Consider the following 16644-nt stretch of genomic DNA (forward strand, 5'->3'; position numbering starts at 1 on the left):
TGTAGTTCGGTAGAATGAAATGTCCGTATTCCTTTTATATCCGCGGGACTCGCGTCGCGTGTGGAGCTGATAGCTCTCTCTTAGCAATCCCGAACTGCTTCATATCACAGTCATGATAAAAACATCGATGTATTCAGTCATCCATAAACATTATTAGATCGGTCGGCTTGACGTTGACGACAAGATCCATAATTCTTAGCAAATGTTGCATCATCAAACTACGCCTTTGTTATTGTAAATAGGTTAGCGACCCCTAGTGGCGAAAAATGCCATACTGTGCCTTGAAGGCAAATCTGAATAATGCACTATTTTAACTTTAATCAACAAGTAGAATTGATCATGACATCCTCACCTTATTCCAAAAAAATTCGCTGATCCAATGCTGAATTAGTGAATGTCTAAACTAGTTGATGCACAAAATCAGTACCCTGATAAAGAGGTTGAGTGGCAAAAAGTATTTTATGTATTTTGAAAATACAAAAATACTCCTCTTAAATGTATTTAAAATACAAATTACATTTGATTTTTTCCAAAGTCTTTAAAATACAAAATACAAAATAGTATTTTGTATTTCAAATACGTATTTTAAATACATGTATCTGAAATACTGCCCATCCCTGCCAACAACATAGTCATAACACAGTACCTTTAATAGTGCCTGTTCGCTGCTTAAAGGGCGAGACAGAGTGGCCTGGCCTTGAATGCATCAATTATGTCTTCTGGGTTCAGTGTCTCAGTTCTCATTCAAATATCAGTAACGAGAGGCTATTTAGTCTTTCTGTGAGCATGGTTGTTCTGTTGCTGGATTTGATTCGGTTCACTGCTGAAAACAAGCTCTCCACAGAACAGCTTGTAACAGGCAATGTGATCAAAACACGCAGTAAACTGTTCATGTTGGGGGAAACGTCTATCACATGAGTCTAAGACTTATTTTAAAGGGATAGTTCACCCAAAAATGAAAATTCTGTCAGTGATCACTCCCCCTCATGTTGTTCCAACCCCGTAAGGCTTTCGTTCATCTTCGGAACACAAATTAAGATATTTTTGATGAAATCTGAGAGCTGGCTCACTCCTCCATAGGCTTCTATGGGATCGAAACTTGCCGGCCCAGAAAAGTTATTAAAGACATTGTTAAAATAGTCCAAGTGACTACAGTGGCTCAACCATAACAGCAGATTCGTGTGCCCACCAGGTATGATAAAGTATTGGACCAGAGTTATTGTACTATTGCTGATGCCTTTCATGCGGTAGCCTGGGCTCCCTTTGGGCAGTCAGACCATAATAATGTCCTTTTGATCCCTGTCTATCGTCAGAAATTAAAATCTGTAAAAACAAAAACTAAGGTAGTTAAACAATGGTCTTCTCAAGCCATCTGTGCACTCAAGGACTGTTTTGATAATACAGACTGGTCTGTTTTTAAAGAGTCATGTTGTGATCTAAATGAATTTGCTGAGGTGGTTAATGCCTATATTAATTTAGCTGAAAATGTATGTGTGCCTATAAAGTCAGTGACTGTGTACAGCAATAATAAGCCATGGTTTAGCAAAGAGATAAAACATCTATGGAAAAATAAACATAACGCCTATAAGAGTGGGGATAGAGATTTATACAAGGCGGCTAAATATAATATATATGACTTTAATAATATGACTTTGAGAGAGCTGTTAATAAGGCCAAGGCTGACTATAGGCACAAGCTGGAAAGCAAACTAGAGGCTAATGACAATAGAGGGGTATGGGAGGGTCTGAGGCAGATTACCAACTATACTAGTATAGCGTCAGTGATGATCCTAAGCTGCCTGATAGTCTCAATGAGTTTTACTGTCGTTTTGACAGAAACTATGTTGATGACATCACAAAATCGATGAACATCGATACCCCCAGCCCTCCTTTTGTAATAGAGGAGGATGAGGTCAGGCTCTTACTGCGAAAGCAGAACTGCAGGAACGCTGCAGGTCCTGACCTCGTATCCTCTGCTACTATTAAACATTGTGCAGATGAACTGGCCCCAGTCCTCACAGACATATTTAACTGGTCCTTGAGGGAATGCACTGTCCCTAAATGTTTTAAGTCCGCTGTCATAATTCCTGTGCCCAAAAAACCCATCATAAGTTGCCTGAATGACTACCGACCTGTAGCACTAACATCTGTTATAATGAAAATCTTTGAGAGAATAGTATGTAAACATCTGTCCAGTGGGGTCAGGCTCGACCCCTTCCAATTTGCCTACAGGGCTAACAGGTCTGTTGAGGACGCTGTATCCTTATGTCTTCATTCCATTCTACAGCATCTGGAGGCCCCAGGCAACTATGCAAAGATCCTTTTTATAGATTATAGCTCGGCTTTTAATACAATCCTACCCAGCAAACTTTTTCTGAAACTACAACAAATGGGGGTCCATAATTCCTTATGTCACTGGATCTTGGATTTTCTGGTGCAGAGAACACAAGTGGTCAAAATAGGTAATAACATCTCCAATGTTAAGTATATTAACACTGGAGCCCCCCAGGGGTGTGTCTTGTCACCTCTTTTATATTCGCTATACACAAATGACTGCACATCACACACTGATTCTGTTAAAATGTTTAAATTTGCAGATGATACAACAGTAGTGGGGCTCAATTCTGGGGATGATGATGTTGCCTATAGAAAAGAGGTCCTCTCATTGATTGAATGGTGTTTCAACCACAATTTAGAGTTAAATGTCTCCAAAACTAAGGAGCTAGTGGTTGACTTCCGCAGAAGGGGGAAGTCGTCCCAGCCCTTGCACATCAATGGGGAGGTGGTGGAGCGGGTGGACAGTTTTAGGTTTTTAGGTACAACGATATCATCTTCTTTAAAATGGGATGATAATATAACCAACATTACCAAAAAAGCCCATCAGAGGCTTTTTTTCCTTCGCCAGCTGAAGAAATTTGGGGTAGCCTGTAAGGGTATGTTGCAGTTCTACCGAGCTGCCATTGAGAGTGTCCTTACTTTTTCTATTACTGTCTGGTATGGCAACTCTACTGTCCAGCAGAGGTTACAGCTAGACAGGATAGTTAATACAGCCTCAAAAATCATTGGCTGCAAACTCTCCCCCATCTGCGAGATCTATGAGGCCCGTATTCATCGGAAAGGCCTAAAGATCCAACAAGATGATACTCACCCTGCCAATTTCCTTTTCTCCATACTTCCATCAGGGAGAAGGATGAGAGCTATTAAGACAAAAACCTCCCGCTTCCTCAACAGCACATACTGCAGAGCCATTAAATCTCTAAACAGCTCTCAACCCCTGAACCAGTCCTTTATGAAAAAAGGTTCTCTTAATGGGTCTGCATAATTTGCACTTTTTTTTATATATTTTTTAATAATGATTTTATTATACTTTTTTATATGTTTTATGCTAACCGTACTAGTGTAATTGTATCTATTTATTGTTAAGTTGTGGATTTGCGCTCCGTATCCCTATGTAAATTGTTACTTCTACTTGACATCACAGCCACTATAGCCTCCTGGACTGTCATCCAGGTATGTGGTGAGCGGTGTGTTTCTTTTATTTTGATCTGCCTGTGTCAAGTGTCATCCCGTGTGGGATTCCGTTTGTGTATATATTTGTTCTCTGTTTTTGGTTGTATTTTGTTGATGTCCTGTTATGAGCACACTGAAGCAAATCCCTAACAACTTGCATACGAGTTGTATGGCAATAAAGTATTGAATCGTTATAAGTTTATCAAGCGACGAGAATACTTTTTGTGCGCAAAAAAACAACAAAAATAACGACTTTATTCAACTATTCTTTTTTGTCTGTGTGGGCCTGAATGAATTCACGTAGTGTAACAGCGCAGCGCTTCTGTGTTGTACGTCACACGCATCACACACATGACCAGTGTCGGCCAATAGTGAGCCAACGTGGTGACGTACAACACAGAAGCGCTGCGCTGTTACACTATGTGAATTATGGTTGAGCCACTATAGTCACTTGGACTATTTTCACGATGTCTTTACTAACTTTCTGGGTTTGCAAGTTTCGATCCCATAGAAGCCTACGGAGGAGTGATCCAGCTCTCAGATTTCATCAGAAATATCTTAATTTGTGTTCCGAAGATGAAAGAAAGTCTTACGGGGTTGGAACAACATGAGGAGGGGTAATTACTGACAGATTTTTCATTTTTGGGTGAACTAACCCTTTAAGGATGGGTACAGGTGACCCCCATCCACTTTTCGTTTGAGCAGTTGAACAAATACTGTATAAGTTCAGGACCTTCCACTCCAAGTCCACAGTGCTTGTACCTGCACCTGTTTTTACCTGTACTGTTATTACAGTACCTGTAATATTTCCATCTGGCCAAACGCGTCTGATACGGGCAGCAATATCAAGTTGGTCCTGTTCCACAAAAGAACGCCAGAGGGCAAGCTTGGACCTGAAGCCTCTCAATTTGTCGGTATTTTCACCTGTGTCTTGCATTTTTGTTTTTGAACACCATTCCACGTCTGTAATTAACTCTACATATTTAGAATTTTCCTGGTTTATTTTTTTTAACTCTTCCCTCAGTTAGAGTCGTGCCAAAACCTTGCCGCGTAATAGCCATGGAACGGCGTATGTTAACGAGCTTTGATGTTCCGCTCCCATTAAATCGAAAATATACAGCTCTTCAGTGGACGTGCCTTGATGAAATTGACTATATCTACTGCTCTGTCCAGTACACCAGAGAGTTCCCTGGGGAACATTTTTGCGTGCCTCCCCATGTAAAAGCAGTGAGTGGTTTTCACATGTGGGTTTTGCGCTGGCTCTGCTAATGAAGCCCTTCCCCGTCATGGCAGCGGCCCCATCAGTAGGCTACACAGGCAACTGAGACAGTCCTTCCAATTCAACCCCGCCTTTTCAAGATACTCTGTTGTCACACAATATATTTCTTCTCCCATCGCTGTGTCAGGCATTGATTTACTAAATAGAGAAGTTTCTCTGATGCTGTCGCCATCTACGAATCGAACATTTGCCAAGAGCTGAGCATGCCTGTTAGTCGATTCATCCAGCTGCAAGGACAATTTCCCGCTGGATCGGATTTTTTCCAAAACCACACTTTAAATGTTGGAAGCCACGTCATCTATTCGCCTGCTGCTAATTGTATTGTCTGACAGGGGAACCTTTGATATTTTGCTCGCTGCTTGTGGGCCTAGCGTTGTGTTAACGATGGCTTTGCATGCTGGTATAAGATTACAGTCTCAGCGATTGTATGTTTTTTGTAATATTTTTTAAATGCTTCAATGCTTTTTAGGACACTTTTGCAATCTTCATCACAACTTCCTTTTGTTTTTCATGTTGCCTTTTTAATCGAATAAAATAGGCATAGTCTGCATCCTTACTAGTGATTTGTGATTTTTTTCAGATGCCGTTTCAGTTTGCTAGGAACCATTGCTTCATCCGACAATTTGTCCCCACATACCAGACACAGAGGAAGAGGACACGATGGATCTCCGATAAAGGTGAAGCCATATGCCAAGTAATTAGCCTACTGTCTTCTCTTCTTCTTGCTGCTGCTCTCAGCTGCCCGATCTGGACTAGGCTACTACATGAGGATGTTGATGGTCCAGAAGCATTTGATTATTATCTTTATGCGTGTATTTGTGTCTGTCTTATCTATTATTTCAGACATTAGATATTTATAGGCCTATTAGCTATATGTTTTATACACATTTTACCATTTTACCTGACCACTGGGTCAGAAGTAGCCTACTGCTTAAAGCACCAATGTATAGGCTACTAGAGTTCTTTAGAAATAAATAAAACAAATGTAAAATATTATAAAATGTGTTCTGTTGCAAGTTCACATAGCCTACTTGATCTCATGTTTTTTCATGGTTTATTGTAGAGCTGTCAAGTTGTTGAAATAATCAGATCCTGACATTCTTTATTTGTGTCCTTGAAGCAATTACCTTTTTCGTTTTGTTTTGGGGCGGGCGTGAATTGGTTTTTCTCTCACACACTTATCTTCTCACTTCAGCTGACATTGATCCATCAACTGTGGCCCTTGTGTGGGTTTTAAATCGTTATCTTGGGTTGTAATACACTTGCATTATATGAACTCACAGAGATGGATTATTTTTCTAGAAAGTTTGTGTTCATCTAAAGAAAGAAATTCAAATACACCTGGGACGGCACGAGGGTGAGCATGTGCCATGTGATGAGAGAATTTACATTTTTGGGTGGAGGATCCATTTAAGTCATGATGGTTTTAGAGCAGTAAAACTATACTACTGGATTTTGGCTGGTTTTATTCCTGAATCTGATGGCGCTTTTCCACTACAAACACAGTACCAGCTTGCCTCGGCTCTGTTTGGTTTTCCACTGTGTAAAAGTTGTACCTGTACCTGCTTCCAGGTACTTTTTTTCGTACCACCTCCGGCGAGGTTCTGAGGCGAGCTGAGGCGATACTAAAATGTGACGTGAAAACACGACAGATTGCTGATTGGTCAGAGAGAATCGTCACTATTCACTGCGTCATCATTGCACGCGCCAGACGGAATATCCTGAATAAAAAAAACAGCAAAAACAAAAACAAAAACATCCAAAAACAGCATACACTCGATTTCCTCCATTGTCCTGTGTGTGTGGGTAGCGGGTGTGTCTCGCGCGTCCCGCGTAGAAGATTAAGTCACGGCAGTTTCCTGCGGCGTCGCTATGACGACCAGGTACTATTGTGGAGGTACTATCTGCAATGAAAAGCGAGCTGAGCTGGTACTGGTAATGGAAAAGCGCCATGATTGAGAGCTGAAGCAACGGGTTCTGTAAATGTTGCATGAAAACTAAGTGCTAGTGGAGGATTATGGTTTGGCTGCCATCTAGTGGTTCATAAAGAGACAGCTAACTGAAAAAAGACAAAATCTAAAAGCCAGAAAAACAGACGTTGAGCTATCTGATATACATGATATTAAGGCTGAGGTCTGTTTTATTCCACACCCTCGGGCAAGAAACCATGTTTCCATCAACAACCTAAATGGTTTTTCAAGGCTCATCTGAACAAAGTGATTCCAGAAAGAGGGTATTATGCAAATAGTATCTTAAATAATACATGTACTAACAAACAGCAGACGACTTCAGTTCATTCCTTGATGTCTTTTGTATGATGTTAATCAAAAAGCCTTGCTTTCCCACATTGAATGAACATTATTACCCTTTCAACAGGCTTGAAAAGGTTTTATGTGTGAAGCAAATTCTTAGGCTTTAGCCTTGACAGTCATGTACAAATATAGCAGCTTTTGTCGCGGTCTGGTTCTCCTTTCATCAAGCTTTGTGTGTTATGATCTAAGGCTTGGGCTATGCTTGATTAAACAGTTGTTTAATTATTTGAACAAATAGTTGTTTCTTATTTTTGATGGAATTTTGCAGTAGGCTATATATTATACGTGATTTATTTATCTGTGCACATCATTATTATTACTTTAAAAAAAAAGAAAACCTATATGCAACCTACTCAAGACAAACACATCAAAAGCAAAGACTAAATCTAAAGAAATGAGGAAATATGACATCAGTAACTTTCCAAGCTTTCCATGGTATGCAATTATTCAACTTCTCCATTTCCTGTAACCTAAGAAATAAAAGCAGGAATCTGTTTTATTCCTAACCTCCAGGAAAAGTGCCAGATACTGTGATTCACACTGAGCCTGTCCAGAGGGAGCTTCAGCAAGTGCCAAACAATATCAGACCCTTGTCACCTCCACCACAGAGAGACACACCGTCTGCCTTTGACCTTAAAACCATTCAGACCAAAAACACCACCTGTCACATCATGATGTCACTGAAACCCACAAAAGCACAGATATGATAACAGTTTCATGCAGGAAAAATCCCCACTAGAGTTCTCCACAAACTTGTTAAATGAAGTGAATGAATTACGTTGGTTTTTGTATAGGTGATGTCTCAAGAACAAAAGCTTTAACAGCTGTCACACTAATCTTGACTGAAGGTGGCAGCCAAATGCAAATGAAGCTACTCATAAAGTGGAAACCCCTGGTGCAACTCTTGTGTCATGTATATTAAGATAAAGGCAATGTTTATCTCGACACTTCTTACTTTATTGACCACACAGTTGTAGAGTTTCTGCTCAGTATTTGCATTTTTATTGTTACACCTCACTGTATAATCAGTGATAAGCTAATTTTATTGTACATATAATTTTACTTGGCAAATAGGATCCATTTTCAGGCAATTTTTTAACTCTTATATGATCTGCTTTGGCCACGTTTTCATGGTTTCTCAAACAACTTTGAGCCCTTCTTTTTATGGAGAGAGCTACTACGGCACATCAGTAACAAATCTGCAACCCTGTTTTTCTTGTTCAACAGGCGAAGCTAAACCCCCCATTATTCACAGTTTGAGAGCCAACATTAATTAATGTAAACATGAAAATACACTCATTGTGAAATTAATTCTGGAACATTTGGATACGTTTTCCATTTACTAAGAATGCCTCACACCTTGCAACCTTTTAACGCAAGGGAAAAGTAATATGATGACTGTAAAAAAAATACTGCTTGTGAAGAGTTGAAGCAGTATAAAATATTTTACTGCACACAAACAGCTGAAGGAAGGTAGAATATATTGACTATAGAGGTATACTGTACTGTTAAGTAGGCATGTTTTACATTGTGAATTATTCATTAATATGGCCTTTGAGAATCACAAAGGTTACTGTGGGCAAGTCAGTGACGGATGTAAAAGGGAAGATAGAGCTGGTGATGCATCATTTCTGTGGAAACCACAGCACACTGGATTCTCCGAGGTGAGCTTGTTGCTTGGTGATGAAGCCATGGCAGCTGCTCTCCTAGGGAAGCTAACACAATCCAAACTGACTGTGGAACTAGATAAATACAATGTTCTCCAAGTAAATCATAATGTTAGATAAATACCAATTATAACATTATCATTTGAAACATGGGCATCCATGGACAATCCTCATGCGTTGTATTCAACACATTTGAGTCTGGTTCTTTGTTCATGGTTAAATATTGCCTGTAAAGAACTGAAACAAAATGGTTCAGTTTTGAGTGGAGCTTTAGCTGAACAGCTGAAATATGAGCTCTCTTTGAGAGTTGCCATAGGCATTTTTCTTGCTCCAAATCCATCTTAAAGAGGGGAACATGACGTATGAGAAGGAATGGTTGCAATTAACTTCCCCTGAAAATAAAACAAAGTGTAAATGCAAATAATTTTAATATATTCATATACAGGGTGAATATTACACATGAATTTTGTTACCATTTATCAAACAATAACAAAAGAGAAAATAAAATACACACTTAAATTAAGGTGGTTGAGGCATAATAAATAATCATTAATTCGCCATTTCCTTGGGTTCAGCTCCCACTAGGTTACTTGTGAAATAATATTGCTCACTGGCACCTAAATAAACAAATAATGGAATTGGTCAGCTTACAAGTCTGAATAATGGTGCCAGACATAATTTGCACACAAAATTGTTCTTTTGCTGAACCCCCTGTCCCCCAAAAAACAGCTTAAAAATGTAAGAAACGACTGGTAGGAACATTGAATACATTCCATAAAATTGTCATTAAAATAGATAGAATCCTACACCGCTAATGAGTACTACAGTTCTCACTCATGTCGAGGATAACAGTCATTTTCCCCTCATACGCAGAGAGCAGGTGTCTGAAATCCACCGATACACGGCAGCACCACTGAGCTTCGGCCACACAGGCAGGGGTTTAAGCTTCTTCGGGTCAGAGTTTCCCCAACCGCTTTTACATAGACATATGGGACATCTGCACACCCACGTAGTAAGAGTCCTGAGTTTCAGCTGCAATTGTTTCCAACGCTTGTTACAGGATGAGTCTCTGGCCCAGAATTTTGCGGTTAATCTCAGCCAAGGCCACCGAGAACACAAAAGCCTTCTCATCTGAGAGGTTGGCATAAATGTCAACCTCCTTTTCCTGTTTTTCTGTGAAAGGAAAGAAAAGAAAAAAAAGAAAGAAAAAAAACAAACAACCATGACTGTATTGTTATCAACAGGGAATTGTTCCAATTAAGTATAGGATACAAAGCAAGGATAGACCTTCATACAAATGTAATTTATTTCATAACCAAATGAAAAACAGCAGATTTGCAGGGAAGTGAAAATCATAAGATTCTCCATGGAAGAGCTGACAACGCATAGACGCTTCCAACTCGGCAATGATTTATTCAGCACAGAGTAAAGAAAGAACCATGTGTGTAAATCATTAATCCACAATATGAAAGCCGTACACTTGGAAGCCACATGCCACCCTGATGGCTCCTGAATTTCTTTTGACCTAGTGTCCATGGAGATATGGTCTACTGTTGTCATTTTAATAAACAAGCTTTATCTAAAACATACTTGGGTTGCTCAACAGAGGGTTTTATTTAATGGGAGACACTATTTGGTTTACAGCTAGGTGTGGCAGGGAGTGAAGACAGATCAGTGGTGACACGCCAATGAGAGGCTTTTATTCTAAATGCAAATGAAAATAAACAGAAATCTCTAGGGGGAGCGTGAAATCAGAGAGGGACATGATGGGACTGAAGGTCAGTTTGGGGAGAGGGGTGGTAGGTAGGTCTGTATCTGGACCTTGAGGACACAAATAGCATCATCACACACAGCCAGTATTGTTGTATACCTCCTGTTGGCCAGTCACTCCAGATGTGAGAATATAAGTCAAAATCTTTTATTTCTTAGGATATCTGTAATGCTCCTAAAATGTTCCACTTTAAGGTTTTTCTCATGTACTGTTTGACCCAACAGGCTAAGATTATTAGTATTCTTTACAGGTTTTTGCATTGCGCTATTTTTCAGTTTTTCTATGTAAACGTGCATTTGACGGACATGTTCGGCTGTGTTCGTCTCATGCATGAAATGGCATTCTAAAAATGCAGCGAAAGCTCAAGTTATAGGAAGTTTAACTTGTGTCTCATAACTTTGCATTATTACCCATTCCACTGCCCACGTCTTGTTTTTAAACGCAAAAGCATTCTGTCTGAATAGCCGCTTAGGACTTAATCGCCCAGCCCTACTGCCTCAGCTCACGGGCATGAAGCGCCATCTACTGGTATTTTCCTGAACAGTCACACGTCAGATTTTCCACCACAGGATGAGAGCTTATCAATTACAAACACGATTATTTATTTTTGCTAATTATTATTTTATTTCAGATAACTGATTTTCAGTAACTGTTGTTAGTTTCGTTTAGTTTTAGTATTTCATTTATTTAATCATTTCTATTTCAGTTTTACGAAAATGTTTTTTGACCAATAGTTTAGTCTTCGTTTATGAAAATAATCTTGCAACAGGCAAGAAGCATTTAAATTACGAGATGGAGAAAAAAAGAGAGAGCAGAACTCAAAACGGCAACAGTGATGATGGCAACAAATGATGGCAACAGTGACAGGAATTGAAAATAAATGTCACATCGATAGTGAAAAATGTGTTCACAAAAGCAGGAAAGAAAACTGTAATCAAACATTTTTCACAAGAACCCTTCACAGCACACTCACTGTGAATGCTTTCATTTGGATAACTCAAAAAACTTTGACAAAAGCATTTTTCAAAGGTCAACGAAGCACTTCACATAAGAGCATATGCATATATTCCAAGAATATATTTCAGCAAATATTCAAAGAAAAGTCTATGAGAAAAATTTATCTGACATCACTGTAAAAGACTAAAGGGGAAAATAACACTCATAAAATATCAAATAAATCACCCTGGATGTCTACGTTTCTCAAAGTCCATGTTTATAGTTATTATAAATCTACAATTCTTACTTTTCCCTAGACACGTGGGAGCACATTACCTTTTTCTTCCTCCTGCTTCTTCAGCCCAACAGTTTTCGGTCTGCCTCGTCCTCTGCGGATTGGATCTGACTGACTGTTGGAGCGGGATCGCCTCCTATTTTCCATATCACTGGTAGATGATAAATTTATCTTCTCTTTTCTGATTCTTTCTGTTCGTCTTCTTTTGGCATCCAATTGGTCTGAAACACAATCGAAAGGATAAATGATAAAACAGTGGGGGTTGATACATTCTAGCCAACAACTAGCCAAACCATCTTATAAACTGCTTTTACACAAACAGCAGCTCTCTTTTTCTCACATGATCTTTAAACCCATCCCCCAAGCATTATTGACAGACTTAAAAGCCAAAAAGGGGGTCTGTCACTTCACATGCAAATCAGCAAATGTAGAAAACCACAACCATATGCAGAGCTATAATCAGAGAATTAAGAGCTTGTTACTAAAGAAAGTAGGCCTGTGTCTCTCTGAGGTAGTTTATTTATAGGGCTCTTTAGTCTTCGAGTAAACATCATTAGTAACAGACTCTAGCAACCCCGTGTGAAGAGAGCTGACAATTTTCAAAATGACTACACCACGATAATAATAATAAATTAAGAGCAGTGAAACAGATATACAGAATTTGGCTAGATATACTTAATCTTAATATTATTATTTTTTAAAGACCTCAAAGAAAATTTTCCAGAGAAAAAGAAAATAGCTATGTTTCTATCACCCAGTTTTTATGCATATTTTGAAGTATCGCATCAGAAACGAGGGATGGAAATGGGGGGGGGGGGGTCCCTTAATTCGCAAAAAATAAAAAATAAAAATTCAGCTCGCTTGGTGTTTTCTGAAAAAGAGTTTTAAATTGCAAATAATGGGAGAAGGAAACGCATTTGCCGAATAAATTCTGATGTAGTGAACCTTAAACCCATGTGACTAATCGGCCTGTTTCCACTGATGGTGTTTTATTTACTGTTGGTTACTAGGTTACCAATGCCACTGCCATCCACTCAAACTACTTGATGGAAACGCACCTAATTCGCATTTGTTTTTGCAAACTTTAAAAAGACTGAATGGAAACCCACCCACTGATAGTTTTTCTAAAACCAACATATTATTTTGGTCTAGATGTATATGAATAATGTGCATTTAAATTGTATATATTAGGTGCTGTGACTTTTCTGTCAGCATTTTCATTTTCTATTTTCATCACCTTTTTTTATGTTCACTTGTTTATTTTGGTGTGACGAATTCATTTGACTACATGTACTCCATGTAGTTTCTCAAGAAATATGAGTTAATGAAAACTGCATGCATAATATAATAAGAGAATTATTAGCAAAATGCAGTTTAAATATTGTTAGACAAAGTCACACCAAAGTACATTTCAGCTTTCCAAAAATATTTTGTCACATGTATTTACAATAATTAACTCAATTCTGTGTATCTCTTATGACAACACAATCTGTCACCAACAGACATTTTAAATATTTATATAATCAAGTATTTCCATGGCAGCCATTTGATTCTAATCGCAGCGATAAGATCCGTTGTTCCTGCTCCCTCCCTTTCCAGGCCTGCTGTATGACTGCACATTAACTCAGGAATCCAGGCACTGTCAATAACCTGCACTAACAAGAAGAGCTCTGTCTGTTCTACAGCTAATTAACACTGCGTAACTTCTCCAGAAGAAGTCGGGGTTGCATGATCGCATGGGAATATTATTGTCAAATTTCTGGAAAGATTGGCTGTAAATGTGACCAAATATTCTCATTTTATACTCTAGTCTAGTCTATAGTATTGTCTCATAGATAGTAGTCGTTCATTTAATATTTCATCTGAATTACAATTCCCCTTACAAAAGGAGCAAACAAAGCAAGGACAGAGGCAGAGCAATCTAAATAAAGTCTGTCCTATTTCAAATTGAGCACATTATTCTCAGCAGAGGGATGGGTAAGCCCTGAATAAATACTGCTGCTAAAATGGAAACCTAATGTTACAAGAGAAAAGACATTTCTCTTAGAAGGAACTATGACTACACTCTTCATTTAACATAATATAAGTAGGATCTCACACTCTTCACATATTAACAAATGAATTCCTTAGGCGACTCTACTTTTGTACAGAAAAAATACATCACACCACTGTAAAAAAATTCAAACAAAGAACATTTGTGCAGATCATTCCAGTCATAACTCAATGTAACAATCACAGACTGAGTCTGCAACGCCAAAAAACGCAATGCACAAGCCAGCTGGGTTTTGAACAATAAAGATCATAAAACTTCAGCACGCCTGAGACTATCTGCCGATTTGACGTGCACAATGAGAGGTAGGTTTCTAGCTTATACAATAAAAATACTCACGACTGGCCTAAAACCTGATTTTACTGTTTGAATACTACATCCAAAAAAAGAGAACATCAAATGAATGAAAAAAAATAAAATAATTTTAAACCACAAGATTAAGTTTACCAAAAAAAAAGGAAAAAGAAACGCATTAAAAAACCACACGTGTGGTCACATGCGTAAGCTGATCTCTTATCCCTTATATGGCTAACTTTAACAAAGTGCCATCTTTGTGATTTCACAGCAAAAAACCCTCCTATTAAAATACCAAAAACCTCCAGTTTAACTTTAAGAAAGCTATTTTGTATAATAATCTTTGGGAGAATTTGTTTTTAATGACCGTTGGTGTATCATAAAAATTAGTCAACTGAAATATTGTGACTAGTTTCTAGATAACACAGTGGCGGGAGGGGGTGGAGAGAGAGAGAGAGAGAGAGAGAGAGGCAGCAGGAACAAGCTTTTCAGACAGGAATTAGTTTGCCCTTCCCCCATCTCTCTTAGCACTACTCACTCAAGCAAACAGCCACACTGCACCAATCATTTCAGTATTCTCAACGCATCCTGCTGACTGGAAACTTGCCTGTTATTTAATTCCATTCACTAGCCCAGAGTTCAACACATACCAATAGTAAAAAATTTTTTTTTTTTTTTTTTTTTTAAATGAGCCTGACTCATGAGTGTAGCCAGAAAACATGGGCCAACTATGGCAGACACATATGCACAGATATTAAAGAGATGAAATAAATGAGTGTTGATTTTCAGTGAGAAAGAAAAGTTTGCTGATCAATATATGGAATTACATTCCATTGTCCCTCCCATAGCAGTCACTTTTCAGATCAATATTTACATCACATCTGGTTAAAGGCCACTTGATTAATAATTTAACTGTACATACTTTAGAATAACATAATATAGTAGTGGATATATGGGGTTTTCATATGTATAAAACCCATTAAAGATGCACAATTTACCCATCACTGGAGATCTCTCATTTAATTTGGCATTGAGCAGCTTTCGGCTGATGAAGACGTAGCCACAAGGACAGGATTTACAAGCCACAGGAATCTGAGAGATACAGAAAGAGCTCAGTGTAAGCAAGAACAGACTAAATTTATACAATGACTGTCTAAATATTTCACAACACTGGAGGAAGAGCACTTCAATATTAAGCATTCACAAAGGGATACATATGGTGTGCCTTAATAAAGGCAACATTGATGTGTCCTTTGACTGAGGAAAACTGACTATAGTAGACAGGAAACAACCTTATAGTTTTATGCTAAATTGATGTGCCAAAACACAATGGCACAAAATACAGTCTAATGAATTTATCTCTGCAACGACGCGAGTTATGTTTGTTCAAGGGCAAAATAAACATTGGTAATTTATCGTTTATAATGTCAATATATCCTCTCATCATAATTACAAATGGTCGAAGTCTTCAGATCGTATCATGCACATTTCTAAACAGTTTAATCGCAGAGATTAGCGTTCTTCGTGATATCTGACGAGGCGAACACAGACTGCATGAAACCTATGAAATTTCATTGTTTCAATCCAGTAAGCAGGAAATTGTTGTACAGCCTTACACGTTTTCATCGCCAAAGTAAAATGAAAACAAAATTCAGTGGCTAATTATGTGATCATATACATAATATCAATAATATCACTTCAATACAATCGTCAAAAATGAGAAAACCATATTTTACATCACGTAGCAACGTTGTTTGCAACTCACACACATCTAATGAATAACTTTGCCTCATTAAAGCACACACCATACTAAACAAAACAATTCGGCGAATGAAAACTTAAACAAAAATGTATTATTCTTTCTCAGACAACACCTCACCTGTTGGTCACACTCCGGGCATGATTTGGTGGCCATCTTCACTTTCTTCACTTTGTTTGTAGACATATTTATGACGAAGAGCTTCAATAATATCCCTTGACCGAGCAGCAAAACTTCCAGCTGCACTAACGCACACAGAGAAGTGCAGCTGATCGGGATCCCGGGAGCTCAGACACACACTAGTCGTGCGATGAACCATCAACCGCACTATGCACACTGCGCATGCGCCCTGTAGAGCTTCGAAGCTCGGTCCATGGCTGGCGGCTCACGTGACCCACAGCTAGCAATGGACAGATTAGGCACTTTTTTGACAACACACTCAAAAATGTAGTATTGTTCGTCACAAAAGCAACTTTTGGAGAGCGAATGGCAATATTAAATATTCAAGGTATTTCCAGATATGTCCAGCTACTGCCTGCGGTACCCTCGGAGCATGCGCACTACAGCACAACAGTCACGTGGATCAAGAACAATACGTGCTGATGTAGGTGAAATAGATATGCTGGTTGAGCCACTGCCATCACTTTTTAATATAATGACTTGATGAAAACAACTGTTCGATTACGATTTATATGCGATTATAACTATCAATATGAATATAATCGTTTATAATACACTCACATAAAACATTTTATGTGTGTAGTAGCCTTTA

The 16644-nt window shown here is 38.5% G+C and overlaps 1 protein-coding gene across 1 annotated transcript; it reads right to left on the reverse strand.

Annotated features, from left to right (window-relative positions):
- Positions 1–9178: 9178 nt before the first annotated feature.
- Positions 9179–16225, reverse strand: cUnh16orf87 (chromosome Un C16orf87 homolog). Its single transcript, XM_084107420.1, has 4 exons — positions 15993–16225; positions 15112–15205; positions 11811–11990; positions 9179–9940 (listed from the first exon to the last, which is right to left on the reverse strand). The coding sequence occupies exons 1-4, from the start codon at positions 16056–16058 to the stop codon at positions 9822–9824; spliced, it is 459 nt and encodes a 152-aa protein (XP_083963546.1). The 5' UTR covers positions 16059–16225; the 3' UTR covers positions 9179–9821.
- Between the last annotated feature and the right edge of the window lie 419 nt (positions 16226–16644).

This window comes from Abramis brama (assembly GCF_963993115.1).
Source record: "Abramis brama genome assembly, chromosome: 3".
In the NCBI taxonomy this organism is placed as follows: domain Eukaryota; kingdom Metazoa; phylum Chordata; class Actinopteri; order Cypriniformes; family Leuciscidae; genus Abramis; species Abramis brama.

Coding starts and splice junctions, on each gene's coding strand:
- cUnh16orf87 (XM_084107420.1), bottom strand. CDS start 16,058: ATGTCTACAAACAAAGTGAAGAAAGTGAAGATGGCCACCAAATCATGC. Junction 15,206..15,992: donor GCCCGGAGTGTGACCAACAG/GTGAGGTGTTGT, acceptor TGTATCTCTCAG/ATTCCTGTGGCTTGTAAATC. Junction 9,941..11,810: donor GAAGCAGGAGGAAGAAAAAG/GTAATGTGCTCC, acceptor TTCCTTTCACAG/AAAAACAGGAAAAGGAGGTT.